Source organism: Anomaloglossus baeobatrachus, chromosome 8, assembly GCF_048569485.1.
Source record: "Anomaloglossus baeobatrachus isolate aAnoBae1 chromosome 8, aAnoBae1.hap1, whole genome shotgun sequence".
Classification (NCBI taxonomy): domain Eukaryota; kingdom Metazoa; phylum Chordata; class Amphibia; order Anura; family Aromobatidae; genus Anomaloglossus; species Anomaloglossus baeobatrachus.
The window spans coordinates 46,026,939-46,049,452 of NC_134360.1; the positions used below are offsets into that span (position 1 = coordinate 46,026,939).

The 22,514-nt window shown below is 44.5% G+C and overlaps 1 protein-coding gene across 7 annotated transcripts in view; it reads right to left on the bottom strand.

The window, feature by feature from the left end:
- The window catches only part of GRIP2 (glutamate receptor interacting protein 2), a 412,653-nt gene that overhangs the window by 32,296 nt on the left and 357,843 nt on the right, over positions 1-22,514 (bottom strand). For all 7 annotated transcript variants that reach the window (XM_075321558.1, XM_075321559.1, XM_075321557.1 and 4 more), the window contains exons 2-9: positions 14,220-14,300; positions 12,563-12,698; positions 12,329-12,474; positions 11,724-11,810; positions 8,704-8,779; positions 5,279-5,424; positions 1,982-2,129; positions 705-874 (exon numbers count right to left, since the gene is read on the bottom strand). In XM_075321558.1, coding sequence (XP_075177673.1) covers positions 705-874; positions 1,982-2,129; positions 5,279-5,424; positions 8,704-8,779; positions 11,724-11,810; positions 12,329-12,474; positions 12,563-12,698; positions 14,220-14,300 — 990 coding nt within the window. The remainder of the gene's footprint in view (positions 1-704; positions 875-1,981; positions 2,130-5,278; positions 5,425-8,703; positions 8,780-11,723; positions 11,811-12,328; positions 12,475-12,562; positions 12,699-14,219; positions 14,301-22,514) is intronic.

The following is a 22,514-nucleotide window of genomic DNA, read 5'->3' on the forward strand; positions in this document are numbered from 1 at the left end:
CGACACCGAGGGGAGCAGCCGGAACAACACCGAGGGGAGCAGCCGGAACAACACCGAGGGGAGCAGCCGGAACGACACCGCGGGGAGCAGCCGGAACGACACCGCGGGGAGCAGCCGGAACGACACCGCGGGGAGCAGCCGGAACGACACCGCGGGGAGCAGCCGGAACGACACCGCGGGGAGCAGCCGGAACGACACCGAGGGGAGTAGCCGGAACGACACCGAGGGGAGCAGCCGGAACGACACCGAGGGGAGCAGCCGGAACGACACCGCGAGGAGCAGCCGGAACGAGATCGCATGGAGCAGCCGGAACGACACTGTGGGGAGCAGCCGGAATGACAAGGCAGGGGGCAGCTGGATCAACACCACGGGGGGCAGCTTCCACTAACTTCATTCAATCTGTTGCATTTCTATTGTTCCCTTTGGGATAAGCGGCAAAGTAGGTGTCCTGCAGCCGCTTCTCTTCTCATTCATAGCCAACTATGCGGTCAAATTCGATGTTGTGAGAAACATGCCAGCCTACACTTAGCCAGAGAGCATCATTCCAACCTTGCCCTGTCAGATAACAGCCCTTCATGGATGAGAAGAGAGTTTTCCTCTGCAGACTGACTGCAGGCAGGCGGCTCCGACCTTCACCAGGCCAGCCTGAGATCCCGTCACATCACACCCGCGGGACTCCGCGTGCAGCAAGCTCATGGACTGACCAGTCTCTGGTGGCCTCAGAGAGAGCCTGCTGTGATGTGCCGGGAGGATCTCCAGCTTCACATTCTCCGTGGTGCTCGCGAGCAGCTGCGTAGCCTCCATCACAGTGCAATGCTCCGTGCTGGTGCCATCTATGGACAGGATGTGGTCACCGGGGTGAAGAGCGCCGCACCTGAAAAAGAAAGGAGCCAGTCAAAGGGGGATCACATCACCTAGAGACATTCAGGATCACACAATCACGTAAATTATTATCTGTTACTAAGTCCTGCAGATAAAGCATAATGCGCTGCAGCAAAGCCTGCTCACAGGGGTAACGTCTGCATCACATGTCTGTATAGGGTGGGTACTGGTCAGCATTTATTGCAAGGAATGCAAAAGATAGGATCAAGAGATGGTTACAAGCAATATACAAAATTAAAGCTGAAATCTCACAATATTTCCTGCTGCAAAAGAAGAATAGTGAGTGCAGCTCTGAAGTATACACAGGATGGAACTCAGGATCAGTACAGGAAAAGTAATGTAATGTATGTACACAGTGACTGCACCAGCAGAATAGTGAGTGCAGCTCTGGAGTATAATACTAGATGTAACTCAGGATCAGTACAGGATAAGTAATGTAATGTATGTACACAGTGACTGCACCAGCAGAATAGTGAGTGCAGCTCTGGAGTATAATACAGGATGTAACTCAGGATCAGTACAGGATAAGTGATGTATGTACACAGTGACTGCACCAGCAGAATAGTGAGTGCAGCTCTGAGGTATACACAGGATGTAACTCAGGATCAGTACAGGATAGGTAATGTAATGTATATGCACAGTGACTCCGCCAGCAGAATAGGGAGTGCAGCTCTGGAGTATAATACAGGATGTAACTCAGGATCAGTAATGTAATCTATGTATGCAGTGACTGCACCAGCAGAATAGTGAGTGCACCTCTGGAATATAAAGTAGGGTATAAATCAGGATCAGTAATGTAATGTACTGTATGTACACAGTGACTGCACCAGCAGAATAGTGAGTGCAGCTCTGGAGTATAATACAGAATGTAACTCAGGATCAGTAATGTAATGTATGTACACAGTGACTACACCAGCAGAATAGTGAGTGCAGCTCTGAAGTATAATACCTTAGGATTAGTACAGGATAAGTAATGTAATGTATGTACACAGTGACTGCACCAGCAAAATAGTGAGTGCAGCTCTGGAGTACAATAAATGATTTAACTCAGGATCGGTACACGATAAATAACGTAAAGGACTTTCCCTTGAATACTTACCGGTCAACTACACTGGCAGGCTTGACTTTGTCAATAATTATGACTTGCTTGTTCCGGTGAGTGCCGGTGCTAAGAGATATTCCCAGTGTGGATCCTGGAGTTTTGGCTATTTCCACTAACAGGGGTCCTGATGCGTTAGTCACAGTGTCTGGTGAGATATAGATAGAAATAGATTAGAGTAATAGATTGAAATTAAAAAAAATACAGCCACCTCTGTATAAGCCAATATGTATAGAAACACTGTGTGATTTATGGTATATAGAATACACTTAAATAATGAAAGTACTTGGTGCACAAATTGGCCAATTCATGTGAGCCCAACAGTCACAACAAGGCGAGCTTTCTTTGATTAGAATCTGATCTAATATTTATCAGACATGCCTCTCCCAGGGTAAAAGCTACAGAAACAACGGGCAGGTAGGAGAAAGAACTAATTGAAAATAGCCTTAGGCCAATAAGAGGAGCTCCGCAAAATATGGACATTATCATGGCTAGTAGTGGGCTCTCATAAATTGGCCAATTTCTGCACCAAGTAACTTCATTTTCAAACTAATATATAAAGCTCAGTGTGTATGTGTGTGTGTGTGTGTGTGTGTGTGTGTGTTCGTGTGTGTGTGTTCGTGTGTGTGTGTGTTCGTGTGTGTGTGTTCGTGTGTGTGTGTGTGTGTGTGTTCGTGTGTGTGTGTTCGTGTGTGTGTGTGTTCGTGTGTGTGTGTTCGTGTGTGTGTGTGTGTGTGTTCGTGTGTGTGTGTTCGTGTGTGTGTGTGTTCGTGTGTGTGTGTTCGTGTGTGTGTGTTCGTGTGTGTGTGTATGTGTGTGTGTGTGTGTGTGTGTGTGTGTGTGTGTGTGAGAGTGTGTCCATCCGCTAAAGGAATCTGCACCGTCGCATTTTCAATCACGAAATTTTGCACAAACGCCTCAGGTGACCCAGGGAACATCGTAGACTATGTTTTAACAGGAAAATTTAACCCCGCGCTTTACAGTTACATTCTCAAAAAACATGCCTACATTAAAGTAAATGGAGCCTGGAACTACTGGTTTTAATAGCAGCTGTGATTGGTTGCTATAGGAACAAAAGACATTCATAGTATAAGAAGCTTATATGTGAAGTAATATGATGTCGGTGGAGAGACAGATTAGAGAGAGACAGAAAGAGAGGGAGACAGAAATAGAGACAGACAGATAGTGAAAGAGACAGACAGACGGGGAAAGACAGCCAGGGGGAAAGAGACAGACGGGGGGAAAGAGACAGACGGGGGGAAAGAGACAGACGGAGGGAAAGAGACAGACGGGGGGAAAGAGACAGACGGGGACAGAGACAGACGGGGGACAGAGACAGACGGGGGACAGAGACAGACGGGGGACAGAGACAGACGGGGGACAGAGACAGACGGAGGCGAAAAGAGACAGACGGAGGGGAAAAGAGACAGACGGAGGGGAAAAGAGACAGACGGAGGGGAAAAGAGACAGAGAGGGAGGAAAAGAGACAGAGAGGGAGGAAAAGAGACAGAGAGGGAGGAAAAGAGACAGAGAGGGGGGGAAAAGAGACAGAGAGGGAGGAAAAGAGACAGAGAGGGGGGAAAAGAGACAGAGAGGGGGGAAAAGAGACAGAGGGGGGGAAAAGAGACAGAGAGGGGGGAAAGAGACAGAGAGGGGGGAAAGAGACAGAGAGGGGGGAAAGAGACAGAGAGGGGGGAAAGAGAACTGGGAGAGACAAAGAGTCAGTTACTATCCTGGGCAACGCCCGGGTACTACAGCTAGTATTCTATATAGGAGTAATGTAATCCACATCTGATGCAGTCATGCTGTGCTCTTTGGTTTGTGCAGCTGGTCACACTTGTTTCATTCTGTTAGGAGATGCTGCTTATGTTTGTTTTTTTAAAGATCGATACAGACTTATTTAATATATATACACTAGGCTATGTCCTAGAATATAAGCCAGAATTACATGAGTTCAGTCCTCCACGAGTTACTCGTTCTTTACTGAAGTCCACAGAGAAGATGCTGGAACTGCTCCAATCAATTAATTTCCTGCATCAGATGATAAGTGGGGTGACTGCGCCCTGGAGGGTTCCAACTTGTTAAATGACTCCTAGCGAGACGCATCAGTGATCTGCTTTTCAGTCCCATGTGGAGTGAGGAGAACAACTTGCCAGGACTGGCACAAACACTATAGAAAAAGAAGCAGTTTCCTCCCCCCCCCTACACTGCTGTATATATAGTCACCAGCTACGACTGAAATCACTGCCAACAAAGACAACGGCAATCGCATATAATCCTAGAGTGCAATTATCAGTGGCCAAAATCTGCTGTATAGAGATCAAGTTACATTATAACATCCTATATCCCTGCAGCCACCACTAGACGGGGCTCCCTGTATACAGAGATACATGATAAGATGCTGTCTGCAGCCACCACTAGGGGGAGCTCCCTGTATACAGAGATACATGATAAGATGCTGTCTGCAGCCACCACTAGGGGGAGCTCCCTGTATACAGAGAATAAAATTCTGTCTGCACCCACTACTAGGGGGAGCTCCCTGTATACAGAGATACATGATAAGATTCTGTCTGCAGCCACCACTAGGGGGAGCTCCCTGCATACAGAGATACATGATAAGAATCTATCTGCAGCCACCACTAGGGGGAGCTCCCTGCATACAGAGATACATGATAAGAATCTATCTGCAGCCACCACTAGGGGGAGCTCCCTGTATACAGAGATACACGATAAGACTCTGTCTGCAGCCACCACTAGGGGGAGCTCCCTGTATACAGAGATACACGATAAGACTCTGTCTGCAGCCACCACTAGGGGGAGCTCCCTGTATACAGAGATACACGATAAGACTCTGTCTGCAGCCACCACTAGGGAGAGCTCCCTGTATACAGAGATACATGATAAGATTCTGTCTGCAGCCACCACTAAGGGAATCTTCCTGTATACAGAGATACATGATAATATTCTGTCTGCAGTCACCACTAGGGGGAGCTCCTTGTTTACAAATCTGTACAGATCCCATTGATCTTAAAAAAAAACAACAAAAAACAACAAAAACACTGTCTTCAGGAAGTTGTACAAAGGGACAAAAGTAGGCAACTGAAGTTGTTTGTTTGGGGCTGTGTATGAAAATAACTGCTTCAACAGACAATGAAGATGTTTGATGAAATCAAGGAAATGTATTTATAGAATAATTTGTAATATTTCTTTGTAATAAAGTCTTGTATAGGTTTCTCTTCCGTACAGTTTAATATTGTATAGCATACTGCATTTCTATCCCAGGAAACCCCACCTCACCCATAAGAGCAACATCATATTCGATCTGGAAGACTGCCTCCTGGCTGCACTGCCGGAGAATGTTCAGAGCGTCACAGAGAGGAACGTTGTGTAGAGCGATGCCGTCCACACACAAAATCCTGTCCCCAACTTTCAAAGTTCCTTCCCTGAAAAAGAAAACGTGACACGATAAGTGGTCAAATCAGAAGAAGAAAAATTCTTTAAAGTATTATAGTAGTTATATTCTTGTACATAGGGGCAGTATTATAGTAGTTATATTCTTGTACATAGGGGCAGTATTATAGTAGTTATATTCTTGAACATAGGGGCAGTATTATAGTAGTTATATTCTTGTACATAGGAGGCAGTATTATAGTAGTTATAATCTTGTACATAGGGGCACTATTATAGTAGCTATATCCTTGTACATAGGGGCAGTATTATAGTTATATTCTTGTACATAGGGGCAGTATTATAGTAGTTATATTCTTGTACATAGGGGCAGTATTATAGCAGTTATATTCTTGTATACAGGAGTAGTATTATAGTAGTTCTATTCTTGTACATAGGGGCAGTATTATAGTAGTTCTATTCTTGTACATAGGAGCAGTATTATAGTAGTTATATTTCTGTACATAGAGGCAGTATTATAGTAGTTATAGTCTTGTACATAGGGCATTATTATAGTAGTTATAGTCTTGTACATAGGGCAGTATTATAGTGGTTATAGTCTTGTACATAGGGGCAGTATTATAGTGGTTATAGTCTTGTACATAGGGGCAGTATTAATGTGGTTATAGTCTTGTACTTACGGGCAGTATTGGGCAGTATTATAGTAATGTTCCTGTAAATAGGGGCAATATTATAATACTTATATTCTTGTACATAGGGGCAGTATTATTGCAGGCCTTTTCCATAGTAAATAGCAGTATGTTAGTATTGGTGATGATATAGCTGCTGATATGGGCCTTTAACCCATTCATCTCTCACTATTCTTTTCGGTAAGGGCAGCAGCAGTATCTTTAAAAAGCTGAATTGACATCAGAGTAAAGATTAACCCTTGCACCCCCTCCAGGTGTCCTCCGTGCATTTCTCACTGTTATCGTTCTGGATGAATTTTCCATGCACCTAACTGAGCGAATTAAAATGACAAATTCTCTAAATCATCCCCGATATCCGACAGCGTCTCACTTTGATCAGAACAATCTGCTTAGGTCTGTCACTGCCGGGGCACCTGCATATCTTAATGGAAATTTTGCTCATTGATTTAATGCTTAGAATCAAGAGACTAAGTAAGGAGGACACTGCAGGGACGCGGGCGGCCGGGTCTACAAGGTTATTATGTCAAAACCATTCTGATGAAGGGGAAACACAGAGAGGGGGGAGACGGCATGAAGAATAAAACGTCAGTCAAGGTCATATATGGGGGTGATGTCAGGAGAACAGGGAAGAAGCCGGAATTACAACAGCGATCTCATATAAAATGAAGGGAAAGGTGGAGCGATCCCCAACTGCAGCACAACAGTCCCAGTCATAGACTGTAAACCACCAACATGAGCAATTCCAACAGGTCATTCCTCAAAACACAATAATGTCTCTCGTATCTAGTTATTGAAAATTCTGCAATATTTAATTTAAGTTTTTATTGAAATAAATTATGTATTTTGCTGCACTTCTTTAATCCTCCCATAGAAATGTTTACAGCATACGAAATATAATGAACTGATCCTCATTTATATCCTTTATTATACCCCAGAGCAGCACTCATTATTCTGCTGGTGCAGTCACTATGTACATACATTACATTACCTATCCTGTACTGATCCTGAGTTACATCCTGTATCATACTCCAGAGCTGCACTCACTATTCTGCTGGTGCAGTCGCTGTGTACATACATTACATTACTTATCCTGTACTGATCCTGAGTTACCTGCTGTATTATACTCCAGAGCTGCACTCACTATTCTGCTGGTGCAGTCACTATGTACATACATTACATTACCTATCCTGTACTGATCCTGAGTTACATCCTGTATCATACTCCAGAGCTGCACTCACTATTCTGCTGGTGCAGTCGCTGTGTACATACATTACATTACTTATCCTGTACTGATCCTGAGTTACATTCTGTATTATACTCCAGAGCTGCACTCACTATTCTGCTGGTGCAGTCACTGTGTACATACATTACATTACTTATCCTGTACTGATCCGGAGTTACATTCTGTATTTTACTCCAGAGCTGCACTCACTATTCTGCTGGTGCAATCACTGTGTACAGACATTACATTACTTATCCTGTACTGATCCTGAGTTACATCCTGTATTATACTCCAGAGCTGCACTCACTATTCTGCTGGTGCAGTCACTGTGCACATACATTACATTACTTATCCTGTACTGATCCTGAGTTACATCCTGTATTATACTCCAGAGCTGCACTCACTATTCTGCTGGTGCAGTCACTGTGTACATACATTACATTACTTATCCTGTACTGATCCTGAGTTACATCCTGTATTATACTCCAGAGCTGCACTCACTATTCTGCTGGTGCAGTCACTGTGTACATACATTACATTGCTTATCCTGTACTGAGTCTGAGTTATAGGGAGTAATAGAGTTAATCCCAGATGGGTAATGAAGGAAAGTCCCTGCCTCCAGCGCGGTGCTGACACCAGCCTTCGTTCCTATAATCAGGGTCACCATCGTGCTCACTCCTCCAATTAATCAATGAATGTTCCCATTTCCTTTCTCTCTAACTAGAAAATTAGCTGCATTTACCGGCCGGCAGCATTAGTGGCAATGATTACTTGTCCTTTGGGCAGATAGTGTCAGTGGAGAGAGAAATATAGAGTAGAACTGCACAGAGAAGTCAGAATAATACCCCATATTTCTTAATCACTGACCGTCCTGATCCATGGTTTCATCATGCAGAGCTGAAATCTCCCAGCAGTCCTTGTTGCTAGTGATATTATCTGTACAGGCCATCCTTATCCCACCCGTGCAAGGCCAACCAAAAATATACTATTATCAATTGTTAACCCCTCTACAAATTATCGGATGGTTGTGGACTATCGGACGGTTGCGGATTATTGGACTTGCCGAGTGTAGAGATTACGGAATGCGGCTGATCCGCGTTGTGTGTTAGACGTCAGCCACTTCCAGCTCGTGGCTTCTGCCGTATGTAAATCTTTCCTAAGAGACAGGACTTTTATTTAACGGTGGAATTAGTGGAGTCGCTCATCCGCCGTCCTAAACTGTCTGCTGCGGAATTAAAGCCACATTAGCAGTCATTTGCAATATGCCTCCCGCTCCCTGCCTGTTGTAAGTAATACGGGGGACGGATTTATCAAAGTGCCAGACTGCGGATCCTGCTGTCGTCCTCGCTGCATGTAACCCAGTGTGTGCCGGGCGCTGGCACATACTGGCACGGCTACTATACCTGTCTGCCGGTCCGCCCGGTCTCACGTAGGTTATCACCAGAGGCCTGGATTTGTGCCAGTCGTCCTGTGCCCCTCCTGCAAGGCAAAGTACAGGAACCCATTATTTGTAAGGTGCATTGTACCCCCCAACTATCAATGCAGACCTAGCCAATGATAATAGTCTCTAAATACATAATATGGTAATGGCAGTGCCCCCTAAAGTCATAGGCCATATAAGAGGCACAATGGCGCATTGTTTAATACCGAACGTATGAAAAATGATCAGGCCTCTTTCACACGTCCGTGGAAAACACACACGTGTTGAAGGTACGTATGGCCCTCTGTGTGTCATGATTTTGGCACACGTGTTCTCCGTGTGATAGCACACGACATCTGGAATGTCGTTTTACTCGCCTGTCCTTGGCGCTGCTGTCCGGCCGCTGCTGTCTCCAGCGCTGCTGCTGTTTCTGGGTCCACTGTGCAGTGAATATTCATGAGCATAGTCGACAAACCCGAAAGCAGCGCTGGAGAAGGGCGAGTATAGAAAATAACTTTATTTCAAAGATACTTGTTTTCTCCAGTATGTGTTATACGGATCACACCACTGTGTGGTCCGTGTGACATCAGTGCTGCCTGAGAAAAATGGACTTGTTTCCGTGCGGAACACACAGACACGCGTGTGCTCCATACAGACACATGGTCCTCGTGAAAACACTGATGTGTGCAGACCTATTGATTTTAATGAGTCTGCGATTCCAGTACGTATGAAAACGGCGTCATACGTACCGGAATCACTGACGTGTGAAGGAGCCTATGGGAGCAATGCATCCTTGCTGCAGTGCCTAGAGGCGTCTTGGGTACGACAGCCCCTAACAGTTAAGGAAGTTACAGTGCCTTGTGGAAGTATTCGGCCCCCTTGAATTTTTCAACCTTTTCCCACATTTCAGGCTTCAAACAAAGCTAAAAATTATAATGTTATGGTGAAGAATCAGCAACAAGTGGGACACAATTGTGAAGTTCATGAAATTTATTGCTGATTTTAAACTTTTATAAAAAAAATAAATAACTGAAAATTGGGGCGTGCAATATTATTCATCCCCTTTACTTTCAGTGCAACAAACTCACTCCAGAAGTTCATTGAGGATCTCTGAAAGATCCAATGTTGTCCTAAATCACTGATGATGATAAATATAATCACCCTGTGTGTAATCAAGTCTCCGTATAAATGCCCCTGCTCTGTAATAGTCTCAGTGTTCTGTTTAAAGCACAGATAGCATCATGAAGACCAAGGAACACAACAGGCAGGTCCGTGATACTGTTGTGGAGAAGTTTAAAGATGGATTTGGTTACAAAGAGATTTCCACAACTTTAAACATCCCAAGGAGCACTGTGCAAGCGATCATATTGAAATGGAAGGAGCATCATACCACTGCAAATCTACCAAGACCCAGCCGTCCATCCAAACTTTCATCTCAAACAAGGAGAAGACTGATCAGACATGCAGCCAATAGGCCCATGATCACTCTGGATGAACTGCAGAGATCTACAGCTGAGGTGGGAGAGTCTGTCCATAGGACAACAATAAGTCGTACACTGCACAAATATGGCCTTTATGGAGGAGTGGCAAGAAGAAAGCCATTTCTCAAAGATATCCATAAAAAGTGTTGTTTAAAGTTTGCCACAAGCCACCTGGGAGACACCAAACATGTGGAAGAAGATGCTCTGGTCAGATGAAACCAAAATCGAACTTTTTGAGCACAATACCAAACGATATGTTTGGCGTAAAAGCAACACAGCTCATCACCCTGAACACACCAACCCCAATGTCAAACATGGTGGTGGCAGCATCATGGTTTGGGCCTGCTTTTCTTCAGCAGGGACAGGGAAGATGGTTAAAATTGATGGGAAGATGGATGGAGCCAAATACAGGACCATTCTTGAAGAAAACCTGTGGGAGTCTGCAAAAGACCTGAGACTGGGACGGAGATTTGTCTTCGAACAAGAGAATGATCCAAACAAAGCAAAATCTACAATGGAATGGTTCACAAATAAACGTATCCAGGTGTTAGAATGGGCAAGTCACAGTCCAGACCTGAACCCAATCGAGAATCTGTGGAAAGAGCTGAAAACTGTTGTTCAGAAACGCTCTCCATCCAACCTCACTCAGCTCCAGCTGTTTACAAAGGAAGAATGGGCAAGAATTTCAGTCTCTCGATGTGCAAAACTGATAGACACATACCCCAAGAGACTGCAGCTGTAATCTCAGCAAAAGGAGGCGCTACAAAGTATTAACTTAAAGGGGATGAATAATATTGCACGCCCCAATTTTCAGTTATTTATTTTTTACAAAAGTTTAAAATAAGCAATAAATATTGTTCAACTTCACAATTGTGTCCCACTTGTTGTTGATTCTTCACCAGAACATTAAGATTTTTATCTTTATGTTTGAAGCCTGAAATATGGGAAAAGGTTGAAAAATTCAAAGGAGCCGAATACTTTCACAAGGCCCTGTATATACACACACCTATTAGCTAGACTCTATTGTTAGAGGGACACATGCTGCCGCCAGTGGGGCCCCCCTCTACAGGCTTCTGTGCTGCAGAGCTACAGTACGGCTTTATACATGGATCTCCGTTCCCTCTGGGAATTACAAGCGCCGTCCACAACTGAGGATAACATGGGGTGAAAGCTCAATGGAGCATAAATGGAAAAATACCGCAAGCGGCATCTATGCTTTGCCGGGGCGATCGACCAAAGCGGCCCCACGTGGTCGCCTGTGTTCACACAGACTCAGTTATTTTCAAGGCTTGATATGGTCTGGCTACAGTTTATTATTAAAGGTCAGTGTGTAGATGGTTGTAGGAAATGCATGAATTAAACATGGCGACCTTTACAGAGTTTCTTTCCAAGGTTTGTGTTATGCAGAAGTGGGGGTGCAGGCTTTCCAGAAGTGGGGGTGCAGCTTTCCAGAACCAGAATGAGCTGTGAGAAAGATGGAGGGAATTTTCGGGGTGTTTTATTTGAACGTCGCTGCACCCACCTCGCATAACAAACCCAAAACTGTTCCCTTCTTTGCACAGGCTGATCTCCAGCGTCTTTGGAATGATGGCAGCATTGTTATCTGGAGCTGGAAAAATAAGATAAAATTCACAGAGAATCTTGTAAGGAGGAAATCCCAGTTTGTCATCTGACACTACATGAAGTGCCCGACAGTTTCTCCCACCTATAACTAATTATTCGGGGTCCCCTGTGGAACAATGTGGCTCTTACATGATGATATTACGCATTTAATGGGGTTACATCAAGGTTTCGAATTATCCCGAGTCCTTAAAATAGGACATATTTTACTGATACTGGGGGGGCTTTGAATGGTGGCCCCCCCACTACAGAGCTCTGCCTAAATGGAGCGCTGGAGTGTAGGTCGAGCATGTGCTCCTCTGCTCCATCCACTGCCTATGGGGCCTCCATGCCCGACCTCCACTCCATTCAGATGACGCTTTGCTTTTGGGATCAGTGTGGAGGTCCCAGTGGGATAACTCGGGCTCTCATTCCAACCCCTTTAAGAATATTAGAAGTCATCTTTGTGTCCTTTGACCTGTGCGTTCCTCGGGGATCTATGACCCCTAGATATGAGCGCTCACTTACAGACCACGGGCAGCTCGTATTCCACCTCCAGCACCACTCTCTCCCCCACGTTCTTCAGGAGGCTGATGATCTCTTCGTGGCGCAGTTTTGTCAGATTAATGCCGTTCACAGACTTTATATAATCCCCGATATTCAGCTGGTCACTTCTGTAGATATAAATATAATATAATGGTTATGAAACAGAATGCAACCCAGAAACCTCATCTGTAGGAGCCACCATCACGCAGAGCTCACCTGGCCGCCAGGCCTCCCGGCCTCAGGTTGGACACTCTGGGTTTGCCATCCTTATCCGTGCCGCCCGAGATGGTGAGTCCCAATGTGCTGCCTTCTTTCTTGATGAGCTCCACAATGGTCACTCCCCGGAACTCCTCTGAGGAACAAAGCAACACAAAGGATGATGAAAAATTCCATCCTACAAATCGGGAGGGATATACTAAGACTGGCACAGTGACCCTCAGAAATGCCAGACTGATCTCACAGTCCTGGGTGCACCATATTTTATGCAGTAGTCCCATGGGTCTGACATTCTGCATCGTGCAATGGCCACCAGGAGTTGGAGCTGGACGATGGATCATCCAGTCACCACTGGGACCAGTAGGTCTATAGCCAACAAAGCCACTGTCTAACAATTCTTCTACACTGTTGGGAGAGCTGGTCGACAACCGATATGGCCTCAAGTACTGGCTGACAACAGGGCTAGTTATACAGCCGGATGAGAGTTAAAAAGAGGGGTGACAACCAATATGGCTGCCATTGTGGACCTCGTAGAAGCTGACGACCAACTTTCCAAACTACTGAAAATCATGTAGGGCTACATTTCCAAGTCTCATCTTGCTGTAATCTTAGAAAGCTGGGTACACCTTAGCAATGGCCATTAGCGTCACTACCCAGCTTTTCCAGTAGTAGATATAACAAACTGTTGAATATGTAAAGCAAGTCGATTTCGGAAATGTTGGCGCCCCACGGGTGGTTTGTGTTCTTTCCCTAAGAGCATTTCACCGACTTTTTTTTCTTTTTTTTTTGCTTTAAGTGATATAAATATTCATTGACCCATAAAAAAAAAGCAAAAAGACATGAAATGTGCTGGAAGCAGGACTAGGAATTGAATTAGCACTTAGAAATGGCAGGGAAAGGGCACAGGAGGGGTTAAGCTGGCACTCGGTGCTGATCTGATCGCTCCTGGATGACTGACTGCTCGGCTGGAGTCCTCGTCCTATCAATCTCACCTGCTGCTGCTGGAATTATCGGCTGCCCATGCCGGCTCCTCGCCCGCCCCGCGCACACGTCTTAATATGACTGCAGATGGCACCTTGCGGGGATATTAATGCTTCCTCGCTGTGGTTTAATTTCTGTCCTGACAAAAATTTAAATTGTAGTTTCAGGGGCCCTGCTGCTCCAAGGCGACTCGTGTGGAGTCGGGATTATTCGCCAGGGGAGTTAAGAAAACACACGGCAAAAACTGGCCAAAGCCTCTGCGGCCGAATGTGTGCCGAAAACTGCAACGGTTAGCAAGGGGGGGCAAGGGCTCTGCTACAAGTGAGGGAGCCAGACAGCATGCAAACAATAGGAACATACAATTTTTGCTGGAGTTCCCCTTTAGAATCTCACATTTTTAAAAGGCAATTGGCCCTCCTCTTCTTGTGCCGTTTTATCCCTGAACATGACCCTTGGCCCTATTGAAAATAGGGAGAGGATGTCACCCAGTAACAAAAGCTTCTCCATTAACCATTGGGGTCAGGACAGTGGAGATACCCAAATAATTAGAACCTTCTCGTACATCCTTGGTATATTGTGTGGTTTCCCCATGGATGTAATCAATGAAAGGGGGTTGTTACCTGATTGAAACGGCTGGATTCCCTAGGCTGTATCAATGATTTATCTAGGGATTTACCTGGAATACTTTGCCGTCTGGAGACCAACGCCACATCATTCCCTGACAGGTCTTTGTTTCCTTTGGAATAGGGTCCATCATCTGTAAAAAGAGAGACATCTTACACACAGAATCCATACAATATTGCACTTCCTACAAATAACATTTAATTATCACTTCTGATCTGGGCAGATCGTTAAATCAGCCTCCTGCGGTAGAGGCCTCCTTGAAGATGACCTGTCACTTCCCATAAATATCTTAATTTTTTCGCCTGGCATAAATGTGGCGCCCCTGAGGCTTCAGGCACCACAGGGTACTGCACCTCAGCCGAGGTGTTGTATTCATCCCGAGTATGGAGGAGGTCATTCACTGGTGCACACCCCAATTCATACAACACACGGCTGCCCTCCCACTGGGACTGGGCTAGGGTAGGTGCTGGGGGTGGCCATCAGGAGGTATGGGACCTCCTGCCCACTAGTTCAGCAACCCGGGAGGCGGGCCACCGTCAGGGGAAGTGAGGAGCAACATTACACATCGAGAGTTCGTGCTACTGCCTTGACCTTTGGACAGGCAACAGCAGACAAGGGAGAGAGGACACAAAAGGACGAGGGACCCGTGGCTGGGAGTTGGAGAGGCTTGCCCCGGGTTCTTGGGAGAAGGGGGATCTCAGGGCTCACGGGGAGGACAGCAAGCGTTTGTGGCCCGTTCCACTAACCATGTGGGGGGTGGAGGGATTACCAATGGAAAGGACACACAGAAAGAACCCCGGCCTTGACCTCCGAACTATCCGGGATCGGCTAGAGCCCATAACAACGGAGCTCCTCACTCCAAAGGTGGTGGCATCACAGTGAGTAAAGAACTTTGACTGCAATCCCTATGTCATCCCATCACTGCTGGCGTTGTCGCCCTCACCGCCATAGGAGACTACCACTCTCATCGTCCCCTTGGCCTGTGCTCTGCCTGTGGAGAGCTGTACCATCCGAGCTACGCTATCATCTGCCCCAAAGTATATCTCCCGCAGCGGCAGCTCCCATATTAGCCGCAAACCACAGGTGGCATCACGAATACAAACTCGTCTCCCCTGTAAATATTCCCTTCGTCCATCTTTATTGACACCGCGGGGGTCACGGAGCCGGGCCTGGCCGCTGTGACATCCAACACCCTACACCAGCCCTGGTAATGAGTAAACCCCCAGACCCCAATAGCCAGTCATAAATGCCGCTGTTCTCCTGAATCCAGCGATGTTTTTCTTTCGTTCTTGCTCCTCTCCATCCCCGAGATTTGGCCCCCTCATCCCTGTATCTAAATCTAGTCTTGTTATCAAGTGGGTGTGGTCTTCAACTTTTCTGTGGCTGTTCTCGAGGACCACACCCACGTGACTAACATAACTAATTTTATATATAAAGAAGATGAGGCCGTATCTCAGGAACGGAATTGAGCAGGAACAAAAGATAAACAACATCGAATTCAGGAGATCAGCGGCATTTACACCAGGTAATAAAAAAATTACACGTTTATGGATTACTGGCAAAACACCAGCGGCTTCGCTACTGGAAAATGATATGTTAAATTGTTGGTTACGCTCGCTAAGGTTCAATTTTGAGTTTCACCCTGAAGTTGACATCTTCAGCGTTTACATTTTCTTTAACTTTTTTTTTTTGTTAGTTTGGTGTTAACAGTTGTTTATTTCTAAAAAATTGTCATAACGAGGAGGCGAACAAAAAACAGTCCTTAGTATTATGACGCTTAATAATCACCCCACACCAAGATATTTAATATGAATGAATGAATATACAGTACAGACCAAATGTTTGGACACACCTCATTCAAAGAGTTTTCTTTACTTTCATGATTTCATTTCACATTGAAGGCATCAAAACTATGAATTAAAACATGTGGAATGAAATACTTAAAAAAGTGTGAAACAACTGAAAATATGTCTTATATTCTAGGTTCTTCAAAGTAGCCGCCTTTTGCTTTGATTACCTCTTGAAGCTCATCAAGAGAATGCCAAGAGTGTGCAAAGCAGTAGTCACCGGAAATGGTCTTCCAACAGTCTTGAAGGAGTTCCCAGAGATGCTTAGCACTTGTTGGCCCTTTTGCCTTCACTCTGCGGTCCAGCTCACCCCAAACCATCTCGATTGGGTTCAGGTCTGGTGACTGTAGAGGCCAGGTCATCTGGCGTAGCACCCCATCACTCTCCTTCTTAGTCAAATAGCCCTTACACAGCCTGGAGGTGTCTTTGGGGTCATTGTCCTGTTGAAAAATAAATGATGGTCCAACTAAACGCAAACCGGATGGAATAGCACGCCACTGCAAGATGCTGTGGTAGCCATGCTGGTTCTGTATGCCTTCAATTTTGAATAAATCCCCAACAGTGTCACCAGCAAAGCCCCTCCACACCATAACACCTCCTCCTCCATGCTTCACGGTGGGAACCAGCCATGTAGAGTCCATCCGTTCACCTTTTCTACAAAGACACGGTGGTTGGATCCTAAGATCTCAAATTTGGACTCATCAGACCAAAGCACAGATTTCACTGGTCTAATGTCCATTCCTTGTGTTCTTTAGCCCAAACAAGTCTTTTCTGCTTGTTGCCTGTCCTTAGCGGTGGTTTCCTAGCAGCTATTTTACCATGAAGGCTGCTGCACAAAGTCTCCTCTTAACAGTTGTTCTAGAGATGAGAAGGTGTGTCCAAACTTTTGGTCTGTACTGTATATATTTCCAAAAAATCAGAAGACAGCACTCCACTTCTCTTTCAAATAAAATCTTCTTTAATGGCCCATACCATAGGACGTTTCAGTCAAGGGCTGACCTTTTACCAACAGTGAACACTCTGCATATGGTAGCTGGGAATAAGATACGTCTGGCAGCATCAAAGGATCAGACATATTGCAATCCAACATGTCCGATCCTGTCTCCCAGACGTCTGCTACTGGGAAGCAGTTGGGACACCTCTGCACACATTTGGGTTTGGGCGACATTCATCTATTGGGAACAGCATCATAAGGGACCAGATATCGCCCTCATTTTTGGGTCGTTGATTTACATTTGATGTGAAAGCTTTGATCCATTTACAGTAGGATAGCCCAGGTTTTCACACACCATGCGGTATTATTTTATTAACTTGCTATAATGACAAGTAGGAAAAATTATGTTGGCGTACGATAGTGATCTCCAGCCCTCGTCTGTCTATGCTGGGAGTTGTAGTTGCACAACATAACAACACAGGCGGGAGACCCCAGGTTTTGGGGGTAAATCTTAGCATTAAAAGGGTATTTATGGCATATTATATATTCCAGAAATCTTCACTAGACGCACTCCAAGGCCGGATCCCGCCATCTGCTCACTGTCTGAGGACCATATTTTACATGGCGGCAACCTCCAGTGTCTCTATCTGATGATTATTTCTTACTGTTTCTGTCTTTTTTTTCTAGCAAGTCTGCGATAAGACAGATTTCAAGGACTGCACAATCCAAGGCAGCGATTCTCAGCTGTAAAATATGACAAAGTCCCCAAAAAATAAATTTCATATCGTCAGCTCCGGGAGATTGAAATCACAAGAGTAACGCTATGGTAAATACTGGAAGGAAACGCGTCTGATAAGATGAGGATTAACAGGGAACATCTTGTGTGGGAGACGTGCGAGACGAGCAATCAGCGCTGCACCATGTGCAGCATTACTGGTACCATTACTGGTGATATACTGGGGAGGACGCAGCTGCTCCAGGGAAGCACAGAGATATCGGAGCCATACAGCCATGGGGTTGAGGGTCACGCTCATGTACAGGCTTCAAATATCCAGAAAAGGTCAAAATTGATTAAATATCTCCAAAACGTTTTCAGATTTGTCTTGAAAGAACCTGCAGCTCTGTCTACAAAGGCCAAGTCCTACCCTTCTGAGACTCTGGGAACAGTAACTTCCTACAGGGGGCAATATGACTGGCACCGCTGTGGGGGCACAATATATGCCACCTTTACACTATGTAGACATATCAGAAGACAGCTCTATAGAGATACCATGGATGGCACTTCTGGGGGCACATTATGTATGGCACCACTATGGAGACTGTATGGGTGGGGACTACAGTGGCAGTGTCAAGCCATTGCTGGAAATTTGGATGGAACGGCTGTGGGTAAATTATTGATGAGGTTACTATTGGGTAGTATCAAGGCCTACTGCAAATTCAGATGAAAACAATATGGAGGTCACCTCTATGGGAACATGAATTGTATCAAATCCTGATGCAAATATAAAAAAAGACACCTGTGTGGGTACAATATGAATGTCACAAGGTGTTTTGCTCTGAACTCACCGAGTGTCATGGCGGCATCTGACACTGTTCACACTGCAACTGCAGTCTTACACTCCACACTAAGCTTTCTATGGGGCTATTGAGTTGCATAGACAGGCTCGTTCGTCAACCAGCTGTTGTCATCAGTGTTTGGGCTTGCAGGAGTTAATTTCTGCTAGCCTGCTGGTTACTTCTTGGATCACATGTTGTGGGAGACCCATCACAGTCACTCCCCGCCTTTTTAAGATGGAGGAGGCTGTCTTCCCATGCCGACTATAGCTTTAGTTACACCGGTCTGTGTGCTGTTGTATCCCAGTCCTGCTAGTGATTGTATCACTTTGTGCGTGGAGTTATTGTGGAGTTGTCTCATTGTTTCATCCCTGCTTTTACCTCTTTACCACTTGTTGTCCAATACCGCTCTGTGAGCGTGCTGTGTGATAGTTTTTGCTTCCCCTGTTTGTCCTTATCTGAGGGTTCTACCACTCCTGTCTCAACTCTCCCCTGTGGTGAGGGAGAGAGGGTATTAGATCAAGGCTGTACAGGAGCAGGGCAAGGAAGGAGGCCCAGACATTGTCACCAGTAGATGTATCTCTTGGATCAGGGACACAGGGTCCCCCTAGATTGAGGGCCAGTTTAGAAGTTCTAGTCCCAAGTTATTCCATCACACCCTGTGACAATGAATGGTGACAACGTGGGCACCACTGTGGGGGGAGCTATGGATAGCAGTTGTGAGGATATGAATGACAGCAACATGGTCACTACTATGGAGACAATCTGGGTGGCAGCACTGTGGAGTTACTATGGATGAAGCACTGTGAAGATACTATGAATGGCGTTAATGGCACCAAAGTGAACACTACTATGGAGGCATTATGAGTGGCAGCACTATGGAGATACTATTGATGGCAGCACTGTGGGCATCGCTGTGGGAATACTATGGATGGCATTAATGACACTACTCTAGGGACAATATAAATGGCACTACTATGGATGACAGCACCATAGAGACATTATGGAAGGCACCGCAATGGGGGCAGCGTCAAGCCCTGCTGAAGATTTTTCAGGCTCCCTCCACAGTATGAAATCCCAGTGTTGTAAATAATCTACTCCCTTTTCCCCTCTATTATATATAATTATATGCAAGGGGGACGTTTTCCAGATATAATAAGGGATCAACAGTCGGGTGACGTTTCTCAGCAGCAATAATCCAATACAGGAAATGTCAGCGGCTCAGTATAATGTAAACCATCTACAGGGAACGTACGCCGACCAGTCATGGGCACCGGGCCCATCTTTAAATAACTTGGAGCAGAGAACTGCAGCTGGATTATGACAGGGCTGGCATTGCTGTCATACCGAGAACCCTACACCCCGGGCGTCTAAATGTATCCTCACATCAGAGAGAAAATCACTTTCACAAAGAGAAAGAAATTTAACCCTTTGCTGCTGCGCTCACACCACATAACGATTACTTACGGCTTCTACCAGATATGATAAAAAAGGGGCAACTCCACGGCCTATAGGACAGACTCCTTTAACACATAAGGGTCCAGAGGCAATGTGTCTCCAAGTGTCTTTGATGAGGGCATAAAGCCATTAAGGGGCATTATTTTTATTCTTGCCATTGGTCTCCATGAATGCAGATCACGAACAATCCAATAAATAATGCCACTATTGGAGGGCAGCACTTTATATACGCTGCAGCGTCTTATCTGCTCACATCACAATACCGCCATACAACTGCAGTGCCAATCATGTGGGCAGTATAATTGGTTTATAGGAAGTAAAAGAGACCCCTACCGAGAAATATTAATTTACAAAAAAAAATTCTCACTAAGCAAATTTTAGAGAGAACGCAGCTAATAACCCAGAGAAGGTATTTATAATAAAGCCGAAGCTAAGATATAATCTTAGAAAGGATGGGGATGGTTTATTACCATGGGGAGAGCAAAATGGTATAACACAAGCATCTCCCTGTGTATACTGATACCACGCTGGGATCACCTGGGCATCTCCTGTATGTAATTATATATGTACAGCTGGTATAACCTGGGCATCTCCTGTATATAATTATATATGTACAGCTGGTATAACCTGGGCATCTCCTGTATATAATTATATATGTACAGCTGGTATAACCTCGGCATCTCCTGTATATAATTATATATGTACAGCTGGTATAACCTGAGCATCTCCTGTATATAATTATATATGTACAGCTGGGATCACCTGGGCATCTCCTGTATGTAATTATATATGTACAGCTGGTATAACCTGGACATCTCCTGTATATAATTATATGTGTACAGCTGGTATAACCTGGGTATCTCCTGTATATAATTATATATGTACAGCTGGTATAACCTGGGCATCTCCTGTATATAATTATATGTGTACAGCTGGTATAACCTGGGTATCTCCTGTATATAATTATATATGTACAGCTGGGATCACCTGGGCATCTCCTGTATGTAATTATATATGTACAGCTGGTATAACCTGGGCATCTCTTGTGTATAATTATATATGTACAGCTGGTATAACCTGGGCATCTCCTGTATGTAATTATATATGTACAGCTGGTATAACCTGGGCATCTCCTGTATATAATTATATATGTACAGCTGGTATAACCTGGGCATCTCCTGTATATAATTATATATGTACAGCTGGTATAACCTGGGCATCTCCTGTATATAATTATATATGTACAGCCGGTATAACCTGGGCATCTCCTGTATGTAATTATATATGTACATCTGGTATAACCTGGGCATCTCCTGTATGTAATTATATATGTACAGCTGGTATAACCTCGGCATCTCCTGTATATAATTATATATGTACATCTGGTATAACCTGGGCATCTCCTGTATACAATTATATATGTACAGCTGGTATACCTGGGCATCTCCTGTATATAATTATATATGTACAGCCGGTATAACCTGGGCATCTCCTGTATATAATTATATATGTACAGCTGGTATAACCTGGGCATCTCCTGTATGTAATTATATATGTACAGCTGGTATAACCTGGGCATCTCCTGTATATAATTATATATGTACAGCTGGTATAACCTGGGCATCTCCTGTATATAATTATATACGTACAGCTGGTATAACCTGGGCATCTCCTGTATGTAATTATATATGTACAGCTGGTATAACCTGGGCATCTCCTGTATATAATTATATATGTACAGCTGGTATAACCTGGGTATCTCCTGTATATAATTATATATGTACAACTGGTATAACCTGGGCATCTCCTGTATATAATTATATATGTACATCTGGTATAACCTGGGCATCTCCTGTATATAATTATATATGTACAGCTGGCATAACCTCGGCATCTCCTGTATATAATTATATATGTACATCTGGTATAACCTGGGCATCTCCTGTATACAATTATATATGTACAGCTGGTATCACCTGGGCATCTCCTGTATATAATTATATATGTACATCTGGTATAACCTGGGCATCTCCTGTATATAATTATATATGTACATCTGGTATAACCTGGGCATCTCCTGTATACAATTATATATGTACAGCTGGTATCACCTGGGCATCTCCTGTATATAATTATATATGTACATCTGGTATAACCTGGGCATCTCCTGTATATAATTATATATGTACATCTGGTATAACCTGGGCATCTCCTGTATATAATTATATATGTACAGCTGGTATCACCTGGGCATCTCCTGTATATAATTATATATGTACAGCTGGTATAACCTGGGCATCTCCTGTATATAATTATATATGTACAACTGGTATAACCTCGGCATCTCCTGTATATAATTATATATGTACATCTGGTATAACCTGGGCATCTCCTGTATATAATTATATATGTACAGCTGGTATAACCTGGGCATCTCCTGTATATAATTATATATGTACAGCTGGTATAACCCGAGCATCTCCTGTATATAATTATATATGTACAGCTGGTATAACCTGGACATCTCCTGTATATAATTATATATGTACAGCTG